Source organism: Ochotona princeps, chromosome X (genome assembly GCF_030435755.1).
Source record: "Ochotona princeps isolate mOchPri1 chromosome X, mOchPri1.hap1, whole genome shotgun sequence".
Taxonomy (NCBI): Eukaryota; Metazoa; Chordata; class Mammalia; order Lagomorpha; family Ochotonidae; genus Ochotona; species Ochotona princeps.
The window spans coordinates 11,268,650-11,292,731 of NC_080865.1; the positions used below are offsets into that span (position 1 = coordinate 11,268,650).

Below are 24,082 nucleotides of genomic sequence, written 5' to 3' on the forward strand. Positions count from 1 at the left end.
TAGATTCGGAATTACATCTTTCTGCAGTGGTATGTAAGAGGTGGCTGCTGATTAGTAACTGAATAAATGTCTCTAAGCTTTTATCTGTCAAATTGTTCATAGGATGCATTGCAAGCATTAGAAAGGGCACTTGATCGATGTAATCACTACAGCCTCTCACCAAGTAAAATTATAAATTCTCTTTAGTTACAAATGTAAATAGCACACTCTGCTTTTTCAATAACGACTCCTGTAAAAAAAAAATCCCTAAAAGCCCAGTATGATGAAATGAGAGTATGTGTCCAGTGCTTCTGCAAACGGAGAGACAAATGCTAAAGCACCAACCATGACTATTTAACGGCGTATTCTTCTGAGCAAGGATCTGTGGAAACTAACAAAGCTTGCTATATTTTACTAGTGACAGGGAATCACCCACTCCACCATGTTATGTAAGCAGGAAAGCATGAGATTTCAAACTTGCCTAACATTAAAAGTAAGTCTCTTAATTTATTTGCATTCTAAAATAGAGCCCTTCATCTTGAAATCATCTTTTCCATATAAAATGCCACTAAGTAATGTACAGGATTTTTCAAGCCCTTTAAACATTCCCTTTAAAATTTGCAGTTCAATCACTATTTGGTTTCTAGTATTATACTACATTTTGGCAGCAATTGTTTATTTGTCTGTCATTGCAGTAATTGCAATTTAACAATAAACCAGTCTGACATTTTAGGTCTTGAAGATACATACCATATATATTTCTTTAAAAATAATCATACTTTCGTATGCAATACTTTACAGTAGACACCTCAAAAATCTACCATAGATGTGAAACTTAAAATGAGAAAAATTTAAGTTCTAAATCTTTATACACATATATCCAGATTTCTATATATATTATATATACATACATAAGTATATATAAAATATATATAATCAGATTTGAAAATGAACAAAAACTGGGCACTGTACATAAAGTCTTTTTAAAACTCAAACAATAGAAAACTCTTTAAACATTAAACAATTTTAATAAAAGTTTCTGTACAATGCTAAGCAGTTTTATTTACACATAGAAAATGTAATAGGAGTAGTGTTTGAAATTACAGAACTCCTTAAAATTTCAATGGCAGGTAAATCTGGAAAAAATAACAGCATTCCATTCACAAATATTTTCAAGCAATAAATATGTATTTATAAATAGTGTAAATTTACATCAAGATTAGAAACAAAAATCACAAATCTGAAGTTTATTCCTTAGTCTATGTGCAATCCATTATCTTTGTGACTTGGCTGTTAATTTTTTTAAATGCTTTATTTAGGAACCAAAAGTGTAACCAACATGGTTTCAAAACAAGACAGAAAAAACATAAAAGTAGTAAAAAAGTTTCTTACCTAATTTTTCACATTAAAAAAAAGTTGACCAAAGAAAGACTTAAAATTGCTAACTACCTTACAAAGAAATGACCAGCGAGGCTAGTATTTTTTTTTTTCCAAGGAAAATTCTGAAAGGGAAAAGATAGATGAAAACAAATCCATTAGCCCAGAAATAGAGAAATATAAAAGAGGTTTTCTTCAAGTCAGTAGTCTGTATGATGTTGCCAGTTTTGTCAGATATATACAAAACATGGAAATTATTATTCTTTTTTTTCGGAAGTTCCGCTGATGCGCTTTGTGAGAGTCCCGGGGTAAGAGCAGGCTACTCTCCTCCGTGCAGCTGCTCGACACTCCGCACTGGGAAGGTTGCATAGACACAGTTCACAGCCAGCCTTACGAGATAGCTACAAAAAGCAGTGGTGCAGAACTGGGTTACTTCCTGAATAGCAGAAAAGGTCTCATTTAATGTCCATGGAATAATATCAAGATGAGGCGGATGGTAACGGAGGAGCCTGAAAATAAAAGTAAGTTCGGTTATTTTGGTATAACGAGTCATTAGCAGTGTTCTCTATGTCAGGCTTGACTGTAGATTTGTAGTACAGTCTACTTACAAAGTTAAGGGAAATAATTCTCAACAAATTTCCACAGCTTGCTATGCCATACTGAAGTACAGCCTACTGTACTAACTACTGCCTCCCAGCTGGTCAATTCTCCTACACGTCCACGATCGTTACCCCTGCTCACTGTGCTTCTAGTTTTGTGTATTTCCTCAATTAGTCAAAACTCCGGGAAACTTATTCATTTACCGTTTTTAAAAATCCTCTTAGAAAAATAATGCATCAATTATACCTTCACTAATAAATGCTTCTAGAATTCATCTTGGCTGGATAATTTATTTTATTCAACATACTTCAGGTAATTTTCTTCTTTGAGAAATTTTGTTCAAGTGAAAATATTAGAAACTAACTTTCAAAAAGGTAATTTTCTTGTCTGATAAAAATATTGTGTGTGAGAGACAAATACTGGAATAAGTCAGACTCACAAATTATCTATTTTATTCATAAAATTATTGATCTGCTATGGTAAAGTACTTAAAACACCTGATACTTGAAATTATAAAAATTGTGGGCCATTTTAAGTACATTTGAATTTTGTTAGGTCATACACCATACCAGGAACTTCATGAAATATCCTCATGAAGTCAATATTTCTCACAAAACAAAATTTTAAATATAATTAGGTTTAAAAGCAATGACTCATCATATGGGCATCAATAGTCCAGGTACACAAATATCAACTTTGCCCAAATGACATAAAAGATGTGATAGTATTCCATATACAGAAAGATTTTCAAATGCCATTTCTGTAACCTACATTAAGCTGGTCTCACACATAGGAAGAAAGGGAAAGTGATACTGCCACTTTCACAGAAATAAATACTTGCAAGTAGAGGAGAGGCAAAAGAGAAGAATACGCCCTCACCCCAGTATCTAAGCCAAGGGAAAATTTAAATCTTTTATTACCTCCTACTTATCAGGTGGCAGAGCAAACACTGCTGCTTCACAACCCAGCTAAGTATGTACTCACATGGTGATTTCACTTACTAATGTAAATTGGTCATAGACTTGCATCAGGTCCTCCATTTTGTACTGTTCTAGCACCACAAAATTTTCCAGGTTTCCACTTGTTTTTCTTGCACAGTCTTGGCAATGTACTATGTAGGTCTTTCGAGAATTACTCTCATTAGTGACAAAAAGCAGATCAAAAACTTCCACCTATTTTATACAAGAAAACACTGCATTCAATACACATAGTGGCATTTTTTATACTGCTTTTGTATACTCATGGAATTCGACTTCAATGGATTTATAAAGCACATTCTCTGTTAAGAATAGGTACTAACGGGCCTGGCACAGCAGCCTAGTGGCTAAAGTCCTTGCCTCACTACATGCCAGATTCCATATGGGTAATCCTGATGGCTCCATTTCCCATTTAGCTCCCTGCTTGTGGCCTGGGAAAGAAGTAGACGGTCCAAAGCCTTGGGAACCTGAATCCGTGTAGGAGACCTGGAAGAAGCTCCTGGTTTGGGATCAGCTCAGCTCTGGCCATTGTGGCCACTTGCACAGAGAATCAATGGATGAAAGATCTTCCTCTCTGTCTCCTCTCTCTGTATATCTGACTTTCCAATAAAATAAATCTTTAAAAAAAAAAAGTTACTAAAACTCCCAATTAAAATTTAAATATAAAGTAGAATACTCGATTTTCTACTTTTGTCCATAACCAAAATGCCATGAAACATTTATATATCAGAAAGTTAAACTTGTAACTTGTAACTTGTACTAAGGAACTACATTACAGTGATAATCCATGGGGCGGGGTAGAGTGGGGGTTGGGCTCAATGGGGAAGGGAATGGGGAGGGAAGAAGAAGAGGAGAAGGGATGAACCCCTATACGTACAAGACTGTGTCATGGAAAACAATTCAAAAAATAAATACAAATAGGTACTAAGAAAACACGACTGTGTCTGAGAATTTTTCTTGAAGGTTTATTTTTTTATTTAAAATATGGAGAGAAAGGAGAGACCAAGAAAGATCTTCTATCCGCTGGCTTACTTCCCAAATGGCCACAACAGCAGGAGCTGGGCTAAGTCCGAAGCCAGAAGCTTCTTCTGGGTCTCCCAGGTGGGTGCAGGGGCCCAGGCACTTAGGCCATCCTCTGCTGCTTTCCCAGGGCATAAGCGGTGCAGATAGGACATGAGAGTTAGGTTACTATGCCACAGAAACAGCCCAACTGCCTGAGAATCTTCAATAGACCAGGCTTACTTTGCACCAAAACTTGTATGTGAGTGGTAATAATATTTAGAGGAGTGACATAAAGGAGCAGTATATTTATTAAAACAACTACTGGCAAAGCCTAATTCCAAAGTTCGATAAAGGTTAGCTTGCTGCTTTAAATCCAAACATTGGTATACAATTGGATGCCAGCGGTCATTGGTTTCCTTTTAAATCTCCATGACAATACTCATCCCTGGGTACCATACATGAATGCTTATCTTTCCCACAGATGTAGCTCCTTGGGAGTGAAGATCAGCTTCACTCATCTTTAAATTTCCAGAAAACACCACAGTGCCTAATGCTTAGACAAATCTCAAAAGACACTTGTTGAGGATTATCAGATTATATCAGATGACGAAACAGGTGACAGTAGGTGGAGTGCTTGATAATAAGCCTCATGAAAAGGAGTCCAAACAAAAAGTACCTTCTTGAGCACAATGTCTTTTCTGAGATAATACCTCTACCTTATACAGAAAGATGAGGGAGTTGCTAGGGTTCAAGGAGGGTAAGAAACAATATGATGGGATAGAAGTTAGTCTCAAACACCAGAAAGCTTACAGACTCTTTTTCTTAGATAACACAACTAAGTAAAATCTACCTGATCTCATACGACTTACTTTGGCCAAATTTACAACATTAAATGAGCTAACAGAGCCATTGCAAATGAAGGTCATTTTCAGAACTCCAGAATTTTCAAGGGTTGGAACACATCTACAAGATATATCCTTGAATATTCTTCAATATTAGGAAACCCATGGGCCTGATACAATGGTTCAATTGATCTTATGATCCCTCTGAATTAAATCCTTGTTTACCACATTTTCCATTACTATCAATGGGCATTCTTCAATTCTCCCTATTTCTGCCATTTAATTATCTTGCTGACTTCACCATTAATTAAAACAAAAAAAAATTCTCCCTTCTTGCTGAGGGAAATTTAACAGAAAAATGAGGGGTATGATGGCTCAATTGGCTAATCCTTCCCTCATAGGTGCTGGGATTCCATATGGGTGCCAGTTCATGTCCTGGCTGTTCCACTTCCCAACCAGCTCCCTGCTTGTGGCCTGGGAAAGCAGACAAGGACAGCCCAAAGCCTTGGGACCCTGCACCCATGTGAGAGACCCAGAAGAAGCTCCTAGCTCCTAGTTTCGGATCAGCTCAGCTGCAAGCATTGTGGTTATTTGGGGAGTGACCCAGCAGAAAATCTTTCTATCTGTAAATCTGCATTTCCAATAAAAATGAATATTCTACTCTTGTGAACTCTTGTACCAATTACTAGAAGGGAAACTGGGGTCATTCCCACACCTGTTATTGTAATACCTAGTGAGGCCAACTTCACAACCATCATCATTGCATGTACATACAATTGGTTCTTTAAATTTTTTCCCATTACAGTAGAATTTAAGCTCCATGTATCACATCTTTCTTTTTGTGCCTTCAACACAGAACGAAATTGACAAACACATTGTGAATTGTACCAGAGAGGGCTGAACAATGACCTGCACAGAATGCATACTCAACATTCATCTGCATATGCTGCACTGCAGTGGATTATGCTGCCATCTGTGTATCTGTACATCTACATGACTCCTAGTTTATAAGCTCAGACCTAACTTCTTCCTGGAAATTTGTACAAGATCCATCAGACCAATGGTTCTGGGATGTGTACCTTTAAGGTTAATTCACAATCAATGAACAGATCGTTAGTTTCAGTAAAATACATGACATCAACTAAAGAGACACCCCAAGTGAAGAGGTAAGGGTTTTGTGAAACAACTGTGGGTATGAATAATCACTTACTTCACAAATGCTGCAGTAATGAGCTGGTTCTTCTTTCGTCCGCCCATGCCATATAATCTCTTTTCCCGCAGCAAGGAGAGCTTCCCTCAACATCTGACACTGTTTCAGAGTTCTCAGAAGACAGTACCTATTGTGGGGGATAATTATTTGTGACCAGCAACTGAATAATGATTATTATTAGCAGAAAAGAAATAACAATTAGAAATAACGCCAAGAGATTTGATTCTAATGTCTATAACTTCATAACTGTTCTTTTATCAATTTCTCAGATTAAAAAAAGAGGCAACACCCAGCAGATGTGACAATAGTAAAACATTTAAAGTTGAGAGTAACTGATACCTGAATAACAAAATAACAAAATATAACGATCTTAATAAATACAATAAATAAAAACTGTTCTCTGCTTGAACATGAGTTGCTAAATGTGGCTCTTATTTGGGCAAGTCAGTTAACCTCTCTGTGAGAGTCAATTTCCTTGAAATTCGGGATCTGAATTCCAGATACAAACTTCTATGACTTTAGCAAATCAGGAAGATGACATTATTTCTATTAACACTACCTAGACATTCAGCAACAGCATCATCTGCATAGTTCCTTTTTAAACTCTTAAGTCTCTAAATAGAAAACCATTTACAGAGAGTGTTACCACAGCACACAAAATTGGTTTAATTACAGTGCTAAAGAAAAACAAAAACATGTTTAATTTAAGATAATATAGTGGAATTGATTTTTATGAACACAACTGAACCTTTCCTATAATTTACACCCTTTGTAAACTTATAGTTATGACGCTAACAACATAAAACCACACAACTTCTGCTGATCTTCCTAGAGCTTTCCGTTATTTGATATTGTCTGCTAAATTTACTCTGTTGGGATCTTAGCGGTTCAGGCTCTTTGTCTGAATAGAGATTGGACTAGATGATGATCTAAGACTTGTTTCAGCTCTAAAATTTGAAGGCAATGAAAATCCCCAGAAGGCAAGGAAACGTGCTTAGCAACCTTAAAGCAGTGGTTCTATTTTATTCATATTATCTATTTTATGCCTACAACAGTGCCTGACATCCAGTAAGTGTTCAAAAACTAAGCATTTGTCTACTACATGGCTAAAATTCCAAGTAACAAAATGTTTAATTTATCTGAAATTCCCTTGCCACTACAAGTTGCCTGGTTAACTCAAGCGTGATTAGAATTTGTTATTTAACTCACATAAAATATGTCCTAACTATTATATTTATTCAAAGGATTTCATTCTCAGTTTGGCTTGTTAATTCTTGCCTGTTTAACTTACTTAGAAACAAAAAGAATGCTTCAGAGTGAGGCTGCACATGAACCTAGGAGAGGTACCTGTATGTGTGCAGGCTGTTGTGGAAATAGTGAGTAAATATTCACATCATGGCAAGAGACAGACAAAAGATAAAAAAAATTCGGACTATGCGTTTAACTCTCAAATAGCACTTGCTTCCCCCCTACTCCAGGTTTCTCAATCAATACATCACTGAAGGCATGGAACTTATTGAACAAGTTTTCCAAGCACGTTTCAAAATTAAGTCTCTTTTACTGGAAAATAATGGCCCAAACTCTGCAGATACCCTGGCAAGATGTTCAAACTCAACTGTGCTCCCATGTAGGCAAACAAAAATAATGAAATTAAAAATAAATAATGCAAAACAAGTATTGGACAGAAGTGATTTGATAATTCACACACAATCTGTCAATTAGACCCTGGTAGGGAGTTAATCCCTGCATTACAAATGCGGAAACAGGGACTCCAAAACTAAACTCATATGTTGCACTGTTATTTAACTGATCCAGCTAGAGGTCAGCCAGGGGTTTTAAACAGCAAAACATTCAGAGCTTGCCCTCACACCACCACACTCTTTCTTTTGAGCTCTTCTGAGGTCTAATTCTTTCCATTCCTTTTCTTCTCTTGTGAACATTAGATTCTCGGGCTTAGTCTTTTTCTTTTCTTTTCTTTTCTTTTTTTTTTTAAATTTAGAGCATTAGTTTCAGATACTCAATAAATGAATCTTCATCTACAATACTACTGACTACTTTGACAGACCGTAGTTTATAACTTATGCTTACTCTGACAATTTCATCTACAAAAAGGAAATAACAGGAATGGAATTAAGGTTACTAAGAGTAACTCATGAGTGGTATGTTTCTAGAATCACAGTTGCAGAATTTTTGTTTTTTATGATACTGAAATCTTAGAAAACTAACAGCTTCACTAATCTCGTCTAACGATGAATATCAAAAGTACGTCTTTACTTTATCTTTCTAGTTTTAACACTAAATTTTTTTTGTTCTTTCTCATGTTCACAAAAAGAACAAAAAGGCTCTTAAGTCTACAGCAATGAGCAGGTCTTAAAGAAAGGATATGACTTAATCAAAGGATAGGAAAAAATACAAAGAAAAAGATTTCAGCAAAGGATCCTGGGGATGATAAAGATATAAGATTCAATTTAGTAATCTGTTCCACTTTGATTAACCCTCATCTTTTTCACAGATCCATTTTAGGAACAGGGTTAGTAATGATTTCTGCAGCCACGACAGCAAATTTGACTTCTAAGGTTCAATATGGCTTTAGGATCTAAACTCTTTTTTTGTTGGCTGAAAGACTACCATAAAAAAGCAAGGGATTGAAGATGGCTTCAGCTTGGGAAAAAACTGTGAGGAAGAAACTAACAGAAATGCCTGGCAGATTGGATATTATACAGTACCATCTCATCCAACTAAAACTGATCAGCAAAGATAAAGCCGAAAAGAGAGAGAACTTGGAGAATGAGCTCACATAGGGCTTCGGATGAAAACGCACACTAAAGAAGTAATGCATTAGGTGAAACATAAACAGACCTACCATGCTATAGATACCTAAAGGAGAGATCATTTTCAGGTGAGAGGAGAAAGTCACAGACGTTTTCATACAAAAATTGAAATTTTTAAATTTAAATACATTAATTTACATATGAGAAGGCGCAGGGGTGTGTGTGTGTCCACATGCGTGTGCATATGTGCAGTGGCAAAAATAACCTTCTGTGCAGAAAGAATGGCATGAAATTGGCAGTATGGGTTTACTTAGTAAACATGCTGTTATCACAAGATTTAACCTTTCTGGACAGGATAACAGGATAAGGTGATGATGATATTACTTTATGTCAAAGTTAAGACACCACTTTCACATTCTGGGAACATATCGACTAAATTCCCAAGTATTCCTGTGTACACAGATGAAACATGGGTCAATATGACATAATATTTTAATAACAGCAGTCATTAAAAAGTAGATGACAAACTAAATATTCATGGGCTGGTGTTATGGTTCAGTTACGCCACTGCTTTATCTCTCTCTTTTTTTAAAGATTTACTCTTAAAGAAAGGCAGATACACAGAGAAAAGGAGATGCAGACAGAGAGAAAGATCTTCCATCTGCTGAATCACGCCCACGTAGCTGTAACAGCAGGAGCTGAACTGATCCAAAGCCAGGAGCCATGAGCTTGCTCTGAGTCTTCCAGATGGGTGCTGGGTCCCAAGGCTTTGGGCCACCCTCAACCACTTTTCCAGGGTACAAGCAGAGAGCTGGATGGGAAGTGGGGCAGCCAGGACACAAACCAGTGCCCCAAAGGGATCCTGGCACATGCAAAGCAAGGACTTTAGCCACTAGACTACCACAGCGGGCCCACCACTGCTTTCTTTTGATAGTGGCATTTCATGTTTTAGCTTGGGTTCCAATCCCAGCTACTTCACTTCCGATCCAGCTTTCTGTCAATATGCACGGAAAGGCAATGCATAATGATGGTCCAATTACTTGAGCCCTTACCAGCCATGTGGGACTCTGATGCTATTTCTGCTTCTTGTCTTTTACCTGGTTTAGCATTGACTGCTGCAGTCATTTGAGGAAACTGTAGACGGAAGCGCACTCCAGGGTGGCTTGTTTGCTCTTTTACTCTGCCTTTCAGATAAATAAATCAAGGTGGGAGGAGGGCAGGGAAAAAGAAGAGAGAGAAAAGAGAAGACCCAACCAGACCAGACCAAGAGGGCCATGCATACCTAATTTTATCTTACTCAAAGGCCCATGAAGGAGGAGGGAGCCAACACATGAGCCCTTAAAGAATTCTTTTGTCATTCCAGGGTCATACTCTTAGGAAAACAGTGAGTCATGTCAACAAGGCATCTAACAGTTTCATTTAAACCAATCACATGGCTGAAAATCAAGGTCTCAGTCAATGACAAATGAGTATCTAAGAATTTTCAAGTTCTGGATGGAAAAAAAAAAGTACGAAAGTAAGTATCAAGCACAAGAATGCAGAGTTTCTATAATATTTAGAGTTTAGTTGATGTCATCAGGAAGCATTATAGATGAAACCCTACAGCACTAGGATCTGTGTATGCTACTATGGACTTGTCTTTGTGGTGTCCCATGGCTGTTCAGTTATTGGGCCAGCTGAGGGAGGAGAGTGGGAAGCAGGGTGAGTGGAGGCAAAACTGTGCACACTTGAGAACCACTACACTAGGCCCATGAATATTAACTTTCTAAAAAAAAATTATTTTTAAAAAAGGTGACAAGGGTCTCTATAATTAACAAAGTATAATCACAATTGCCATTTACTAGTGCTAACCCTATGCTAGCTAAGACCTACCTAGCACTCAAAACAGTTACATTAGAAACACACATTAGCCCCATTATACAGGAAAGGAAATGATGAAAGGCAGACTAGACTCTAGACAACACAGTGCTGTTCTTTCTGTGATATTTTACTGGGATTTAAAATAACAGACTCCAAGATTTAGAAAATAAAAAAGGAAAGGTAAATGACGAATACTTAAGAGACTATCCACGCATAAAAGGCACAGAGGAAGCACAATAAGACCAACATATTCATAAGACAGCACATTTAAAAACTAACGTAACAAAATGATACACCAAGAATTTCAGTTTTCAAGTAGTTTTCACTGGACTCAGTAATGCTGAAATTTGAGAATTTATGTCCAACTATTGGCTTATTTGTTATCAGTATTTTTAGAATATATAATTATCTGACAGAGTACAGGGAAGTAGACCAGACAATACATATTCTGAAAATTAGCTTCCTACTTCCAACATACAATCTGAAATAGTCCTCCTAAATCTTTGACTTGTACCGCCACGGAACTTTTCAGAGAAAAAATGCATTCCTTGGCATTTTGTTTTTGACATTTTACAGTTTATTGGACTATTTAGTATGGAGATTTAAGTAGAACTAACAAAGTTCTTGGCACAAAAATAAAAAGCTTCCCATATACCTGAAATTGTATTATTGCATTGACTTGCTAATAGTCTACCATGATTCCAACAATGGATTACCTTTGCTGGGGTTGGTTTGAGCCATTAATGAGATTCAGCTGCACCTAGAGGACTTCTTTATTTTGACAGCCTGTTTCCTACAGGGAGATCTCATCAGTACCAATGGTCTCGAGCTCATATGCTCCACTATCATCTCATCTACACTATCAGTGGTTAACAGCAATACATGAACAGCAAAACCAAAAGAATGTGTGAGTCTTCAGAAAGGGAAGCGAAAAGTCTTGAAGTAATGTTACCTCAGATATCTGAACATGAGAATCATGAATTTATGGAGTGTTTTAAACACAAATCCAAAGAATAAACACTATAAATTTCAACTGAAATGGATTAAAAAGTAATAATTTTTCTATCCTTAATTTTAAGTCTTTAAAGCGCCTTCTTCAGCAAAACTTAATTCTCTTAGGACCCACTTTAGAAAATATCCATGAAACAGCTTATAATACTACAGTGAGGTAGGGGGCATACCAAATGTAAAAAAATCAATAGTTATCAGTTAAAAAATTGTGACCATAATGAAAGTATGAGAATACAAATCCAGAATGTGGAACTCCACACAGCACAAAAACAGAAATGTCATGAAAGATTTTCACAGATTTAAGAAACTAAAGCAGAGACAGTGTTAATGTTCAATCTGGAGTAGGATACTGGGGTAAGAATAGGCAAGAGCTAGAAAAATCTAAAGAAAGACATTATGAATAATTGAGGACATCTAAACAAAGACTGTGTACTAGGTGATACCACTGAAATTCCCGGTGACACTGTAGCTGTTAAAGAGAATATTCTTATCCTTAAGCGATACAGGACAATGTACTGGGGATGATATGTCATAATGTCTGCAAATCACTTCTTAATGTAACTCATCAAAAACAGTGTTATCCCACCAGCTGATCGGAGTGATGGACTGTACCGGGCCCTGTGCTTGCTAGAACATACAAGAATCTGGTCTGGGAATACCTCATAGTTTCTTTGGAGATCTCCCCAATCGAACTGCTGGACTCAGAACCCTAACCAAGAAAAGACAGAAGACAGAACAGGTCAATCATTCATCTCAGCTATATGTTGGCAGCGAAATATGGGGCAAACGGAGACTTTATGATGGACCATATCAATCAGTGGACAACCTCATCGAGCGAAACTGGCAGCGATTCATAACTGGAGAACTATTAAAACCACTTGAGCAAGTATCTCAGAGCATGCCCCATATCCGGGACTTAGGGTGGGTGGGAAACTGGGTGGGGGTTCTCCCTCAATATCCCCCTTTACCTCAGATACACGATGGAAACAATATGGACATAATAGTATTAACCCACTTCCCTATACCCCCTGAACGTTTTTTTTGTTAACCATAATTAACTATGTAAAGATTGTCAACAACTATACAATAAAATAAATTAAAAAAAAGAGAAAAAAACAGTGTTATCTCCAACTAGATGTGAATACACAGAGTGCTAAGGAAATGTGGTAAAAACTTAAACTGATGAAGTCAGATTAAGTTAAACAAGTATTCATTCTACTATTCTTTCAACTTTTCTACCAAACTAAAAAAATTTCAAGGCAAGAGTTGGGAGGAAAAAGTATGAATACATTGGGGTAGGATGCAGCAATATTTTAATGTAAATTTTATACATTTTAAAGAATAAGACATCTCAACATGGAAAAATTGTCCCAGTTAGATGAATTAAAGGAAGAGATCAGCAGTCTTAAATTCTAAGTTTTCCTTAATAGGTGTCATTGTGTAGATACTTCTTTAAAAATAGCCAACAGTTTGGGAAACTCAACAGCGAACACTTTAGCAGTGATTACCTATCAGCCAGCTGAGAGCTACAAATCAATTTCTCAGGTTCCTGATCTAAGCAACAAAACTGTACACAATCTGGCAGCTTAATACAAATTTTGACTTAAACTTCCTAGGAAGAAAGTCTCCCATGTTTAAAGCCAGTCCAAATGGTACTTATCATTCCCTACACCAAATCCGGAAATTTCCTCTTCTTTCACTCCCAATTTCATTAAAAAGCCCAAAGTCTAGAGTAATTTATTTTACCCTTTAACGTTTGTCTCTTCCTCTTACCCATAACACAATTATATTTGAATGTAGCCTCTGACTCTCCCTTACATTTAATGTTATTTCTATGCTGCTAAGCAACGTAACACACATTTCTGATCATTGTTAAAAATATTAAAAATTGTAAAGGTTTCTCAGTAGTCATTGTTGGCAATATGAAGTCTAAACCGAAATTTTTAGCAATGAAAGCTTTTTTTTAAAGATTTATTTATTTTGTATTACAAAGTCAGATATACAGAGAGGTGGAGAAATAGAGAGGAAGATCTTCCATCCGATGATTCACTCCCCAAGTGACCGCAACAGCCTGTGCTGTGCCGATCCGAAGTCAGGAGCCAGGAGCTTCCTCCAGGTCTCCCATGCAGGTGCAGGGTCCCAAGGTTTTGGGCCGTCCTCAACTGCTTTCCCAGGCCACAAGCAGGGAGCTGGGTGGGAAGTGGAGCTGCCGGGATTAGAACCGGCACCCATATGGGATCCCGGAGTGTTCAAGGCGAGGACTTAAGCTGCTAGGCCACTGCGTCGGGCCCAGCAATTAAAGTTTTAATCTATACCCTTCAGTTAACATGCAAGAACAAGTAAGGTTTAAACTTGAGAACTCGAGACACTTACAAATTTTGTCTAAAGAGGCAGAAACTAAATTCACTGGACTAGATGGAGTATATAGAAAAAAAGTCTATGTTCATTTAAAAACAGAGTTTTGTACTGAACTTTCACTAAAAATTTCCTAAGCAGTCAGGCTGTGAACTTTAAAAATCAAGTTCACTGTATTATGAAAGAAATGATCAACCTAATGAGTATTCTTTTAACTTATGCCAGTATAGGAGGTATTTGAAAAAATGTAAAGTACAATATTTTGTAAAATTCCCTATGAAGTGACTTCTGCTAAAGGACTTTATGGATTTGCAGGGCTCTTACCCAACTCAGAACTGAAAATGGAAAAAAAAAAGCCAAACACCCCCCCCCCCCAAACTAAATGTGTTGAGTAATGTTTGCTTGTATAAAGCACAGGTAATTCATTCTCAAAATAAGGACAAGTTAGTAGGTAATAAGGAGATAACACCATTTCCCATTACTAAATTACTCAATGCAAATATGGGTTCACAAGCTATTACAATCCCCCTTTCATAAACTCTGCACAATATATTTGGGTTGAAACTTGACACTAGGCCTATCATTTAGCTCATTAATGTCAATGATTCCAAGACACAGAAACAAAGCTTGCTTGGAGGGTAGGATCCTTTTTAAATCCAAAGATTTTAGTTTAAAAAAAAGTCTAGGTAAGAGACTGTGTAGTTATCATACTATTTCAGTAAAGCTTTTTGAAATTCTCCCCTCAAAAGTGCTTTTCTCTGTGCAACCCTATTTTTTCTTACCAACACTTTCATCATTTAAAAAATTATGTTTTGTTTATTTCTCTATTTTTAGCAGTCTGAGAAGTGATCAAATCATTTTTACCCAGCACTATTTCCGTATATCAACTTAGTCCTTAACAACAGTTACTGAATCCAAGAATGAAAAGAAACTGGAGAGAGGTTAGTGGATGAAAGGGTAAAGTAAATGCTGTTTACACTCTAGTTGGTTAGGCTAACACATCAATGAATTACAAATCTTTTACCACCACCACCCCTCGCACAAATTGTAGATTCATACTGTTTAATTATTAAAAACAACTCAAAGACCAAATTAAAGACTGTATAGACATTCTATTTCTGTTTAGCTGATGCTTTTCTTTTAAAACAGCCTTTAATTCTTATACTCAATGTATGTACAACTAATGCTATATTAAAAGTAAACTTGAAAAAGGAGAGGTATAAAAATTGCAATTCATGTTACATATGGTTTAAATGGCAAAAATAAATAGAAAACTCAAGAAAAATGGAGGTTGGATCTGAGGTACTTCACATGCTAGGCTTAAAAGTATACATTTTATAAGAAAGTTTACATTAGCAGGATGCTAGCGACCTCAGAAGTATTGGTACATGGAAGGTAGAGAATAACATCGCTGTGTATGGTGGACAGAACAGGAGATGCAGTGACTCAGAGAAAGGACAAACAACTGGTAAAGCTGACAAAGCAGGGCAACCAATGCTACTTCTTATTTTGGCAGTATACCAGGATTCCAGATCGAAGGAGCAAAGCTGTGCTTATGAAAAAGGACATATTTCTATAATAGCACATTCTCCATGAGCTCCTCTGACACTTAGATAATTGGTATGTTTTCTTTACTTAAATAAAAGTATTCCTCCAAGTCTGCCCCCCAACCCCTGCTTTCCTGTCCCATTCAACATAACCACAAACCACTCCCTAAAGGATTCCCCAGTCAGCTTCTAAACAGCTCTAGCCTACCATTTAACTGGCTCCTCAAATTTCCCGCAAAAGAAGTCATGTGTCACAGACTAATTTACATACTTTCATAGAAGACAGATACAGGTGCAAATCCTAGCTCACCTCAAACTAACTGTGGGATGCTGAGAAGAGTTAACTACAACACAGTCTGAGAAATTCTTTGCTCAGTACTTAAGCTAGTTTTATCACTAAACCATCTAGAATTCATACTTTGTTTCATTTTTATCATCCAAAAATCTGTTTATTTAACAGCCAGAAAGGTCCTGATGAAGCATCAATTAGATATTAATTACACACCAAGAGTGCTTCAGCAAGTCATAAATTTGATATTCTAAAACCTGATCTCCCTCTGTCCAAATTTCATAACTGTTACCTTTTTCTACTATTCGTAACACTCTGTACTTCAGCCAAAAGGCAGCAAGTGCTGTGAACACACAAATAGCAGAGTTGTGCTGCATGAACATTGAAGCTCACGTACATGTACTGTTAATGAAGATGGGAGGACCAACACAAGCAGCAGTTGCAAATAGAATAAATTGAGTATGAAGAGCATGATGAGCTGGACTGAGTACACATTTCCTCCAGAGTCAGAGCTCCTCAGCCTCGGAGAGCACAAACATGCTGAGTAGGATTTACCAGCTGAAAATTGGAGCTTTTTTCAAAACATTTTCTTTCAAAATAAATCAATCACTTTGCTTAGTGTTCAACCAAAAACAGACATTTACTCTATCACTGAAGGAGAATGTGACTGGGCTAACGGAGATGTGGAATGTATGGACATTTTATTTTACTGATGAAGAATCTCATGAACCGAGGATGGTGTCAGCTTGGTCCTCCCTTTACCTTCACAACATAGATTCCTTACCAGACAGCAAAGCTGAAAAAGATGAACTATGGCCTAAAAAGAATCCAGTTTATCTCCACTATATTTCTTTCAGTCTGTTTATTTATATATACTTTTACTTGAAGCCAGGACTTACACCAGGTATTTATAAATCCTCAGTGTCTGCCCCAGAGCTTTGAATCCAGCCAGTAAATACTCATTACATAAAAGAAAAGCAGCAATATTAGCTGGCAAAAAATTCATTTTTAGTGATAACTGAATGACCGCATTTTAAAAGGAAGCTAAAAGTAACACCTAAGGATTTGAACTTGGTGAACATTATCAATCGGTCTGATGACAATAAAAAAAAAAAAACAAAAAAACTTGCTAACAGCATCTCAACTCAAACTGAAAGAAATTCTTAACATGATGAGGAATGCAAAAGTAATATTCAAATTATCAGACTTTTGTAGTAGAGGGAAAAATGGAGTACAAATAAGCATGCAAATATATTTAAGCTAAAAATCAGAAAGATATAAAAAACACGCACATTTTGCATGTTCTAATTTAACACATGACAACTTTATGAAAAAGATGAATACAGGTATCAATGTTCTGCATTTTGAAACACAGAGATCATGATACCTGGTAGGAGTCTACAAAGATAGCAACATGCGGTGGAGTAGGGAATGGAAGAGGATAGAGGTGGACAGTGTTCCAATTAACACAGACTAAGCAGGAACAACAGCATATGGCAACAATCTTTGCTTGGCTCCTTCTCTCCTTTATCCACCATCCAACCTGGGGACACATCCTTAGCACCACAGTACTCCCTAATGTGACCCATCTTTTTCCACAGTTACCTTTGTCTTTATGTTGATAATCAAGATGGATACAAGTATTAATGTTCAAAATTCTAAACACTAAGAGACTTTAATAACTGGAAGGAATCTAGAAAGATGGCAAATATGATGATGTATTTTACGTTTGTATGTAATACTGCAGTTACCTCCTAAAAATCCTTTCTAGTTTCAACCTGTCCCTTGGAAATGTTTCTCCAGAAAGCAATCAGACTCATTTTCTTAAAGTATAAATCAGAACCCATTTCTCCCTACCTTAAAATCCACCACTGGTGGATTATACCATGTCCATATACAATCTTCTTTTTGCTCATCTTGTTGAGCTGATCACAAGTACTTTTTGTTTTTCTCATTTTGTTATAGTTGCATTGGCCTTTTGTCCCATAAAGATACCCAAGTTGCTCCCAATTCAGCCTTTACTTATTCTCTGCATAGCTGACTTCATTTCAAGTATATAGAGCTATGCATAAAATTCACCTTCTCAAACACCTTCCCCGACCACTAGCAAATGCAGTACAACTCCCTGCCAAAATACTAAGTCCACTGTACCTTATTCATATAAAACAAATTATTTGTCAGCCATATTTTATCTGCTTGGGAATCTCTTTGTCTTACTTTGCTGCAGTTTCCCTGAAGTTCCTTGAGGATAGCGATTTCATCTTATAGAATCCTACTTCTATGATCTGGAGCTAGAACAGATAGTTCTCAAAAACATGGCGAATGCTATCTGTATCAATTTCAACTATATCTACCTTTTCAATTATAAAATCCTAATCTTAATCTATCCAAATTATAGCAAGTCAATTTTGGTACATATTGTTTTAGACTAATGACTTTTTGTACTGTCTTCCTATGCTGAACTGATCAGAATTAGCATCTAGGTGATGCCTACCTTCAGCTGACTAAACATCCTCAGTGACTTCAAAAACCACACTGAACTTGCTGTTCAGAGCAAAGTATCATTCTGAGTTATAACAGGATAGACAAATCCCTTACCCTCTCACTAGCACTGATACATACAGACAATATGATGCCTAGATCCAATGCTTTAAAAGATTTTAATATCTTTCACCATGATTTGTTCTTCATTTTTTATTTCTCCCTAATCCTTCCACCAGGGAATAGATAAGGATCTGATGAAGGATTGTGTCATAATTCACAGGCATGTTAATTTGGTTACACATTGTTTGAATAAAATTTTAAATTTATATCTGAAATAATCTTAATGCCATGGCTACTTTCAAGACAGTGTTTTGAAAACAATCCATGCTGACCAAATTAATATATTGGCAGGAGAAATGTTTGATGTAAGTGCTATTTTAAAAGATTAAGACAAGTTAATTTCTTCAGAAAACATAAAGCAGTATGTTCCAAAAGGAATTGTTAAAGAGATCTGTTCTTCAAAAGATACTGGCAAAAGAAGTTTGGGAAATGCAGTACATTTAACTCTTCAACCCCACTCAAACACATCAACACATACAATGTAAATTTTTAAAACTCAGAAAAAATCCAAATATATTAATATTAAAGGAAATTTTAAAATAAAGGACTTGAGCTTTGAGCAGAAATTCTCAACTTTGGTGGGTAGAGGAAGTAACGTAAAACAATTTAGGAAAAATCTGCTATACAGCACTGTTTGAAACTATTAACTCTAAGTGTTACAAAATGACTAACATACAGGTTGTTGCAATAATTGAGAAGCTTACAAGAATATGTATTCAAACTAAATCACTATTTATATAAGGTGAATTAAAGTGTCTGAAGTAGCTAAGACAAGGGAACAATTAATTATAAAATGATAATTAAAATAAAATTAACTCTTTAGTCAAATTCTAATATCAACTGCTGATCTTGGTAACAGCAATTATTCTGTGCTGTCATTCATCCTTTAGTTACCAAAGACAGAATTTTACTATTAAAATTAAAGTTATCCGGCAAACTCAGATGGGTTTACAAGGGGTTGGGAAAGCACACGTTTGTGAATCTGCTGTTTTACAATCATCCATGCCTTTGATCCTTTCTGTATCACAGTGGGCTGACAGTGGAAGGGAAAAATATTTTGAGCAGGTGGATTTCTTCTTATTACATTTTACTATAAATTTGGATGATTTTGTTTTGATGTTAGCATAATTCTACGGGGGGAAAAGCATGTAATAGTTAACACTCCCCAAAAAGATAGGGACTACAGCAGTTTTAGAATTCACTTACTTAATCATTTCAAAAAGCTTTGGATCTGAGACCTTGATATTTCGTGCCATATTCCAGGAAAGATGAACCATGGGTACTATTGACTTCACACTTTGCAATTTGTTCCATTCGTACCGTTCCACTGCCAATTTATACTGGCAGGCTAGGAAAAAAAAAACAGTTATAAAGCAACTCAAAGTTAAATCACCATTTAATCACTCTCTCAGGTGATATCTGCAACACCAATTCTGAAAAACTCAAAATCCCTATGAAAATAATCTTGATATTTTGTAAGTTACAATAACAACAATAGCATCATATAAAGAAGGCTTCCTGAGACCAACAACCACACATTGTGCTATTTTCAGTTTTTCTCTCATTTAATCCTTACCTTATTAATTTTATTATTTCTATTATATGGATGAAGAAATCGAGGACCAAAGAGGTTAAATAACTTGCCCAAAGTTACAACAGCCAGCTCCTGGTCCTAATCCAGGTTTTTCTGGCTTCAAAGGCCAAATTATGCTTAAGTGAACACTCTCTGATGGAAAACAAAACTCAAATAGCGAGACATACCAGACCTATCTGTGTAACATACTAGATAAAAGACAATGGAATTTCTACTTTGCTACCTCCAGAATGGGGCTTTCCAAATAAAATAAATAGAATTATTGAGAGTATATCTGCACATACACAAAAACATAAATTTGCTATCTGCTGAGATGGATAGTCTGATCTCTATTTGTTAGACTGAATTTCTGATACTATAAATCAAATTTTATTCGAGACATTCTTCTTCCAATTTTTAATGAATCACATTTCAAGAAAGAAACAAACTTATTAGAATCTTTTGTAAACTTTTCAGAAACATATTCTTGAAAATACCTGTAAGTGGACCAACATTCCAAGCAATGTTGTTGCACCAGCCAATAGCTTGAACCCAATGAACAGTGCCTGCATTTATCCAGACCAAATCTCCAGGTCGTTGAATAAACCTATATACTGGAACATTTGCTTCATATAGATCTTCAAGGTTGGGCCACCAAGAACCCATTAGGAAATTCAAATTATTTCTGAAGGAAAAAAAAAAAAAAAAAACACAAACAAATCAAGTATTAATTTCTTGTAAGACTGGAAGAAAATATCAAATGCTTAAAAAAAACCCTGCTCACTCAGTTCATTCCACAATGAAAATTACTCCATCTATAAAGAATGTGAACAGTTGAATAGTGAATGAGTTATCAAAAGATCCGAATAATTACCTCAAATTGGTTTTCCAAAGGTCCAAATGGAAACCAGATGTACTTTGAAGTAATATTAACATGGGGAGGGAAAATTCAAAACATTCATATTATGAAAAAACTAAGCACAGATTTCAAAATTATTTGGCACCAAAATTAACTATGTTTTAATCCAATTTTCCATGAGCTTTTTGAAGTGCCCTCACATACGAATATTTAATTTCACCTTAATGCTGGTTCTGATTGAATCATTCTTTGTTGGAGTAGCTAGAGTTAACATCAAGTCACTTATATCTATAAACAGGAACATTCTCACAATAAATATTAGGAGCTTCCCCCAATGTAGGAGAGAAAGGAAGAAAAAGAAGCTGTCTGTACTCCTGTTTTGGATTACTAACAAGGAAAAGGAGAATGTCAATTTCTACACAGTTTCAATCCCTAGTTCATCAAAACTATGCAACTGAAATTTATCAGAAATGATCACATAAACAAATCACCACAGACATTACCACCACTACCAATATACTTCTGTAAATGCTCTTCAGATCACATTATTAAGCTTCTGTCAAAATACCTGGCTTCTTATTTCTCCCTTTTGACATGAAGAACTGATTAACTATATACCAACTTTTCACTCAAAAAATTCTATGCATCAATTAACTACTGTAAATATTGAGGAAGAATTTACAGGCAGAAATGCTTCTTTCCTTAAGATCTAAGAAAATAATCATTAAGTGTGTCTGGTGCTAAAGTATATCACTGAACTGTGCCGTGAAACTGTTTTTATTGTTTGAAGCTAAAATTATTTTGTTTAAACATAAGTGAAGGGTAACAAACTATGGCCTATAGGTCAAATTCAGATTGCTTCTCAGTTTTGCCAATACAATTTTTATTAGAACATAATCATGAACACTCATATGCATCATCTCTAACTGCTTCTATGCTATACGACACCGTTTGAACAAGGAACATGTAACAAGTAAAGCCAAAAATATATATTACTATCTGGCCCATTTATTAAAAAAAAAAAAAAAAAAGAATCAAGCTGTGGTTTAGATGGAGTCTTCATCTTTTTTTTTCAATCCTTGGGGGAAGAAAGAGGGGGGCCTACTCTTCAAAGTCTCAGACACCAAAGGCAGCCTAACTGCAGGGGTGAAGTTGGACTTAGTATTTGTAAAAAGTCTTGAGTAATACTGTTCAAAGTTGTCTGTGAAGCAAAAATTCTTATAAACACAAACCTAAGTACTGTTTCACCCATGCACTGCCATCACAAAATTTGAAGAAAAAAAAAACATCAAAAAGCAAGCAAACAACTGGCAATAATTAACAAGTATAGCAAGGCTGAGTTAACAAGTGCTATTTCTATGATTCGGTTTCTAAATGTACCCATCTAACATTTCATACTAACTTGATTTGCCTCCAAGCTCAAGCCTTTTGGAGATAATCTGCTTACTAATTATCTTTGCTACAAGACATCTCTCCACTTAAAAATAGCCAATCCCTATTCAAAATAATGAAGAAGAACTAGTCACAACGATATCCTACTATCTCAAAGTTTAAGAAATAAAAATCCTCTAAGCACAAGAGAGATTTCCCAAATGACACTGTTTTTTTATATGCTGCTACTGAACTGCTGGTCCTTAAAAGAAAATACAGATAAAAAGAGATCAGGTTATTTCATGAGTGTATCTGAAACTTTCAAAATGTTCACCTTTGGCATGCTTAGACTTTTAGGAAACCCATGAGGGCACTTCAAAAAGTACATACGGAAACTGAATGAAAAACTACATTTACTTCAGTGCAAAAAATTTTGAAACTCATGTACTGTTCTATAACACATACTACGCATGAACTTTCTGGAAGACTTCTGTAGTTATTAAATACTAAAAACAATATAAAATGGTTAAGAAATTTTGTTTGATTTATTTTTGGTCTTTAATTATCATGCGCTTCTTACTAATCCAAATATTTATAGTCTTGATCACAAAGTCAAAGTAAGAAATTGAAAATCACTATGCAGAATATACACATAATTAGCCTTTAAAGTAATCTCTTCTGTGAACATTTTTGGTAGCTTATCTAATTGGGGTAGAGACATAGTAATGAATATGGTCATAATTTGTGATGTTCTTATCCAATAAAAATCTTCCAATATTATTACTAAATGAAAATTACCAGGTACTTACATAATACCTTTTATAATGAGAATTAGCCTTGATCTAGATGATTAGAGTTAAACAAATGGGGAAAAATTATCATGATATTGTTCAGCATAAGACAAAGAAATGAATGAAGATTACATTTAGAATCTTCAAGAAACATTACCATGTAAATTCTTTCAATGATAGTAAAACAAGATTTGAATTAACTAAATTTTATAAAACTCTCTTATAGAAAAAGTTGTTAGTTTTCAAAACTTTAAGTCACACTGGCAAGGAATATTATGTTCAAGCCTGAGATATTTACAACCTATAAAAATCATTTAGTTAAAATTACTTGTACTTCTAAAAACCATTTGCAATAAAACAATTTCTAGAATATATACATTTCAAAAGAATAACTATAAACGTATCACCCCTCAAAACCTGAGTAATAAACTTAATCATTCTACCTAAATACATGGCTACTAATATTGCAGGGAGTAGTTTCTTGACATCATGAAAAATTTCCAAGAACAACACAGTAGGTTTGGAATCAATTCTTGGAAATCAGCTGCCAGATAATATAAGTGAAAACTGGCATAAATCTATTAACATATCCAGCTTTTGTAACTTGTCCTTCACACCTATTGTTTTCTAATTGTCATGTTTAAGGAAAGTTTAGCTTAGAAACCTACTTTTCACAGAAGTCATTCAGAACACCCCAGTAGCCTTCAGGAACAACAAACCATTCGCAGTCACCTGGGCCAATATTTATGTTAACAGAACAGAAGTTGTTATTTTCTTGGTGACCTGAAATGTAATGATAAAATATTAATCAGCAGACTATAAATTTTATCAACTATGTCTTCAGAAATGAAACCTTAGGGGCTAGCACTGATGCAGTGAGTTAACCTATACCTGGTGACACCAGTATCAGGTTATCAGAGCACAGTGGTTCAAATCCTGGCCATTCTGTTCCTGATCCAGCACCCTGCTAAGGTGCTTGGGAAGGCAGAAGAATTGCCCAAGCCTACGAACATGGCACCTGCGTGGGAGATTCAGAAGAAGCTCCTGGCTTCAACCTGGCCCAT

General features: G+C 35.8%; 1 protein-coding gene across 9 annotated transcripts in view; it reads right to left on the reverse strand.

Annotated features, from left to right (window-relative positions):
- Nucleotides 1–638: 638 nt before the first annotated feature.
- KDM6A (lysine demethylase 6A) overlaps nucleotides 639–24,082 on the reverse strand; it is a 144,450-nt gene continuing 121,006 nt past the window's right edge. For all 9 annotated transcript variants that reach the window (XM_004587864.4, XM_004587863.4, XM_058658608.1 and 6 more), the window contains 6 exons: nucleotides 23,687–23,801; nucleotides 20,495–20,682; nucleotides 19,631–19,772; nucleotides 5,988–6,114; nucleotides 2,958–3,128; nucleotides 639–1,865 (listed from right to left, as the gene is read on the reverse strand). In XM_004587864.4, coding sequence (XP_004587921.1) covers nucleotides 1,836–1,865; nucleotides 2,958–3,128; nucleotides 5,988–6,114; nucleotides 19,631–19,772; nucleotides 20,495–20,682; nucleotides 23,687–23,801 — 773 coding nt within the window. In that variant the 3' untranslated portion in view covers nucleotides 639–1,835. The remainder of the gene's footprint in view (nucleotides 1,866–2,957; nucleotides 3,129–5,987; nucleotides 6,115–19,630; nucleotides 19,773–20,494; nucleotides 20,683–23,686; nucleotides 23,802–24,082) is intronic.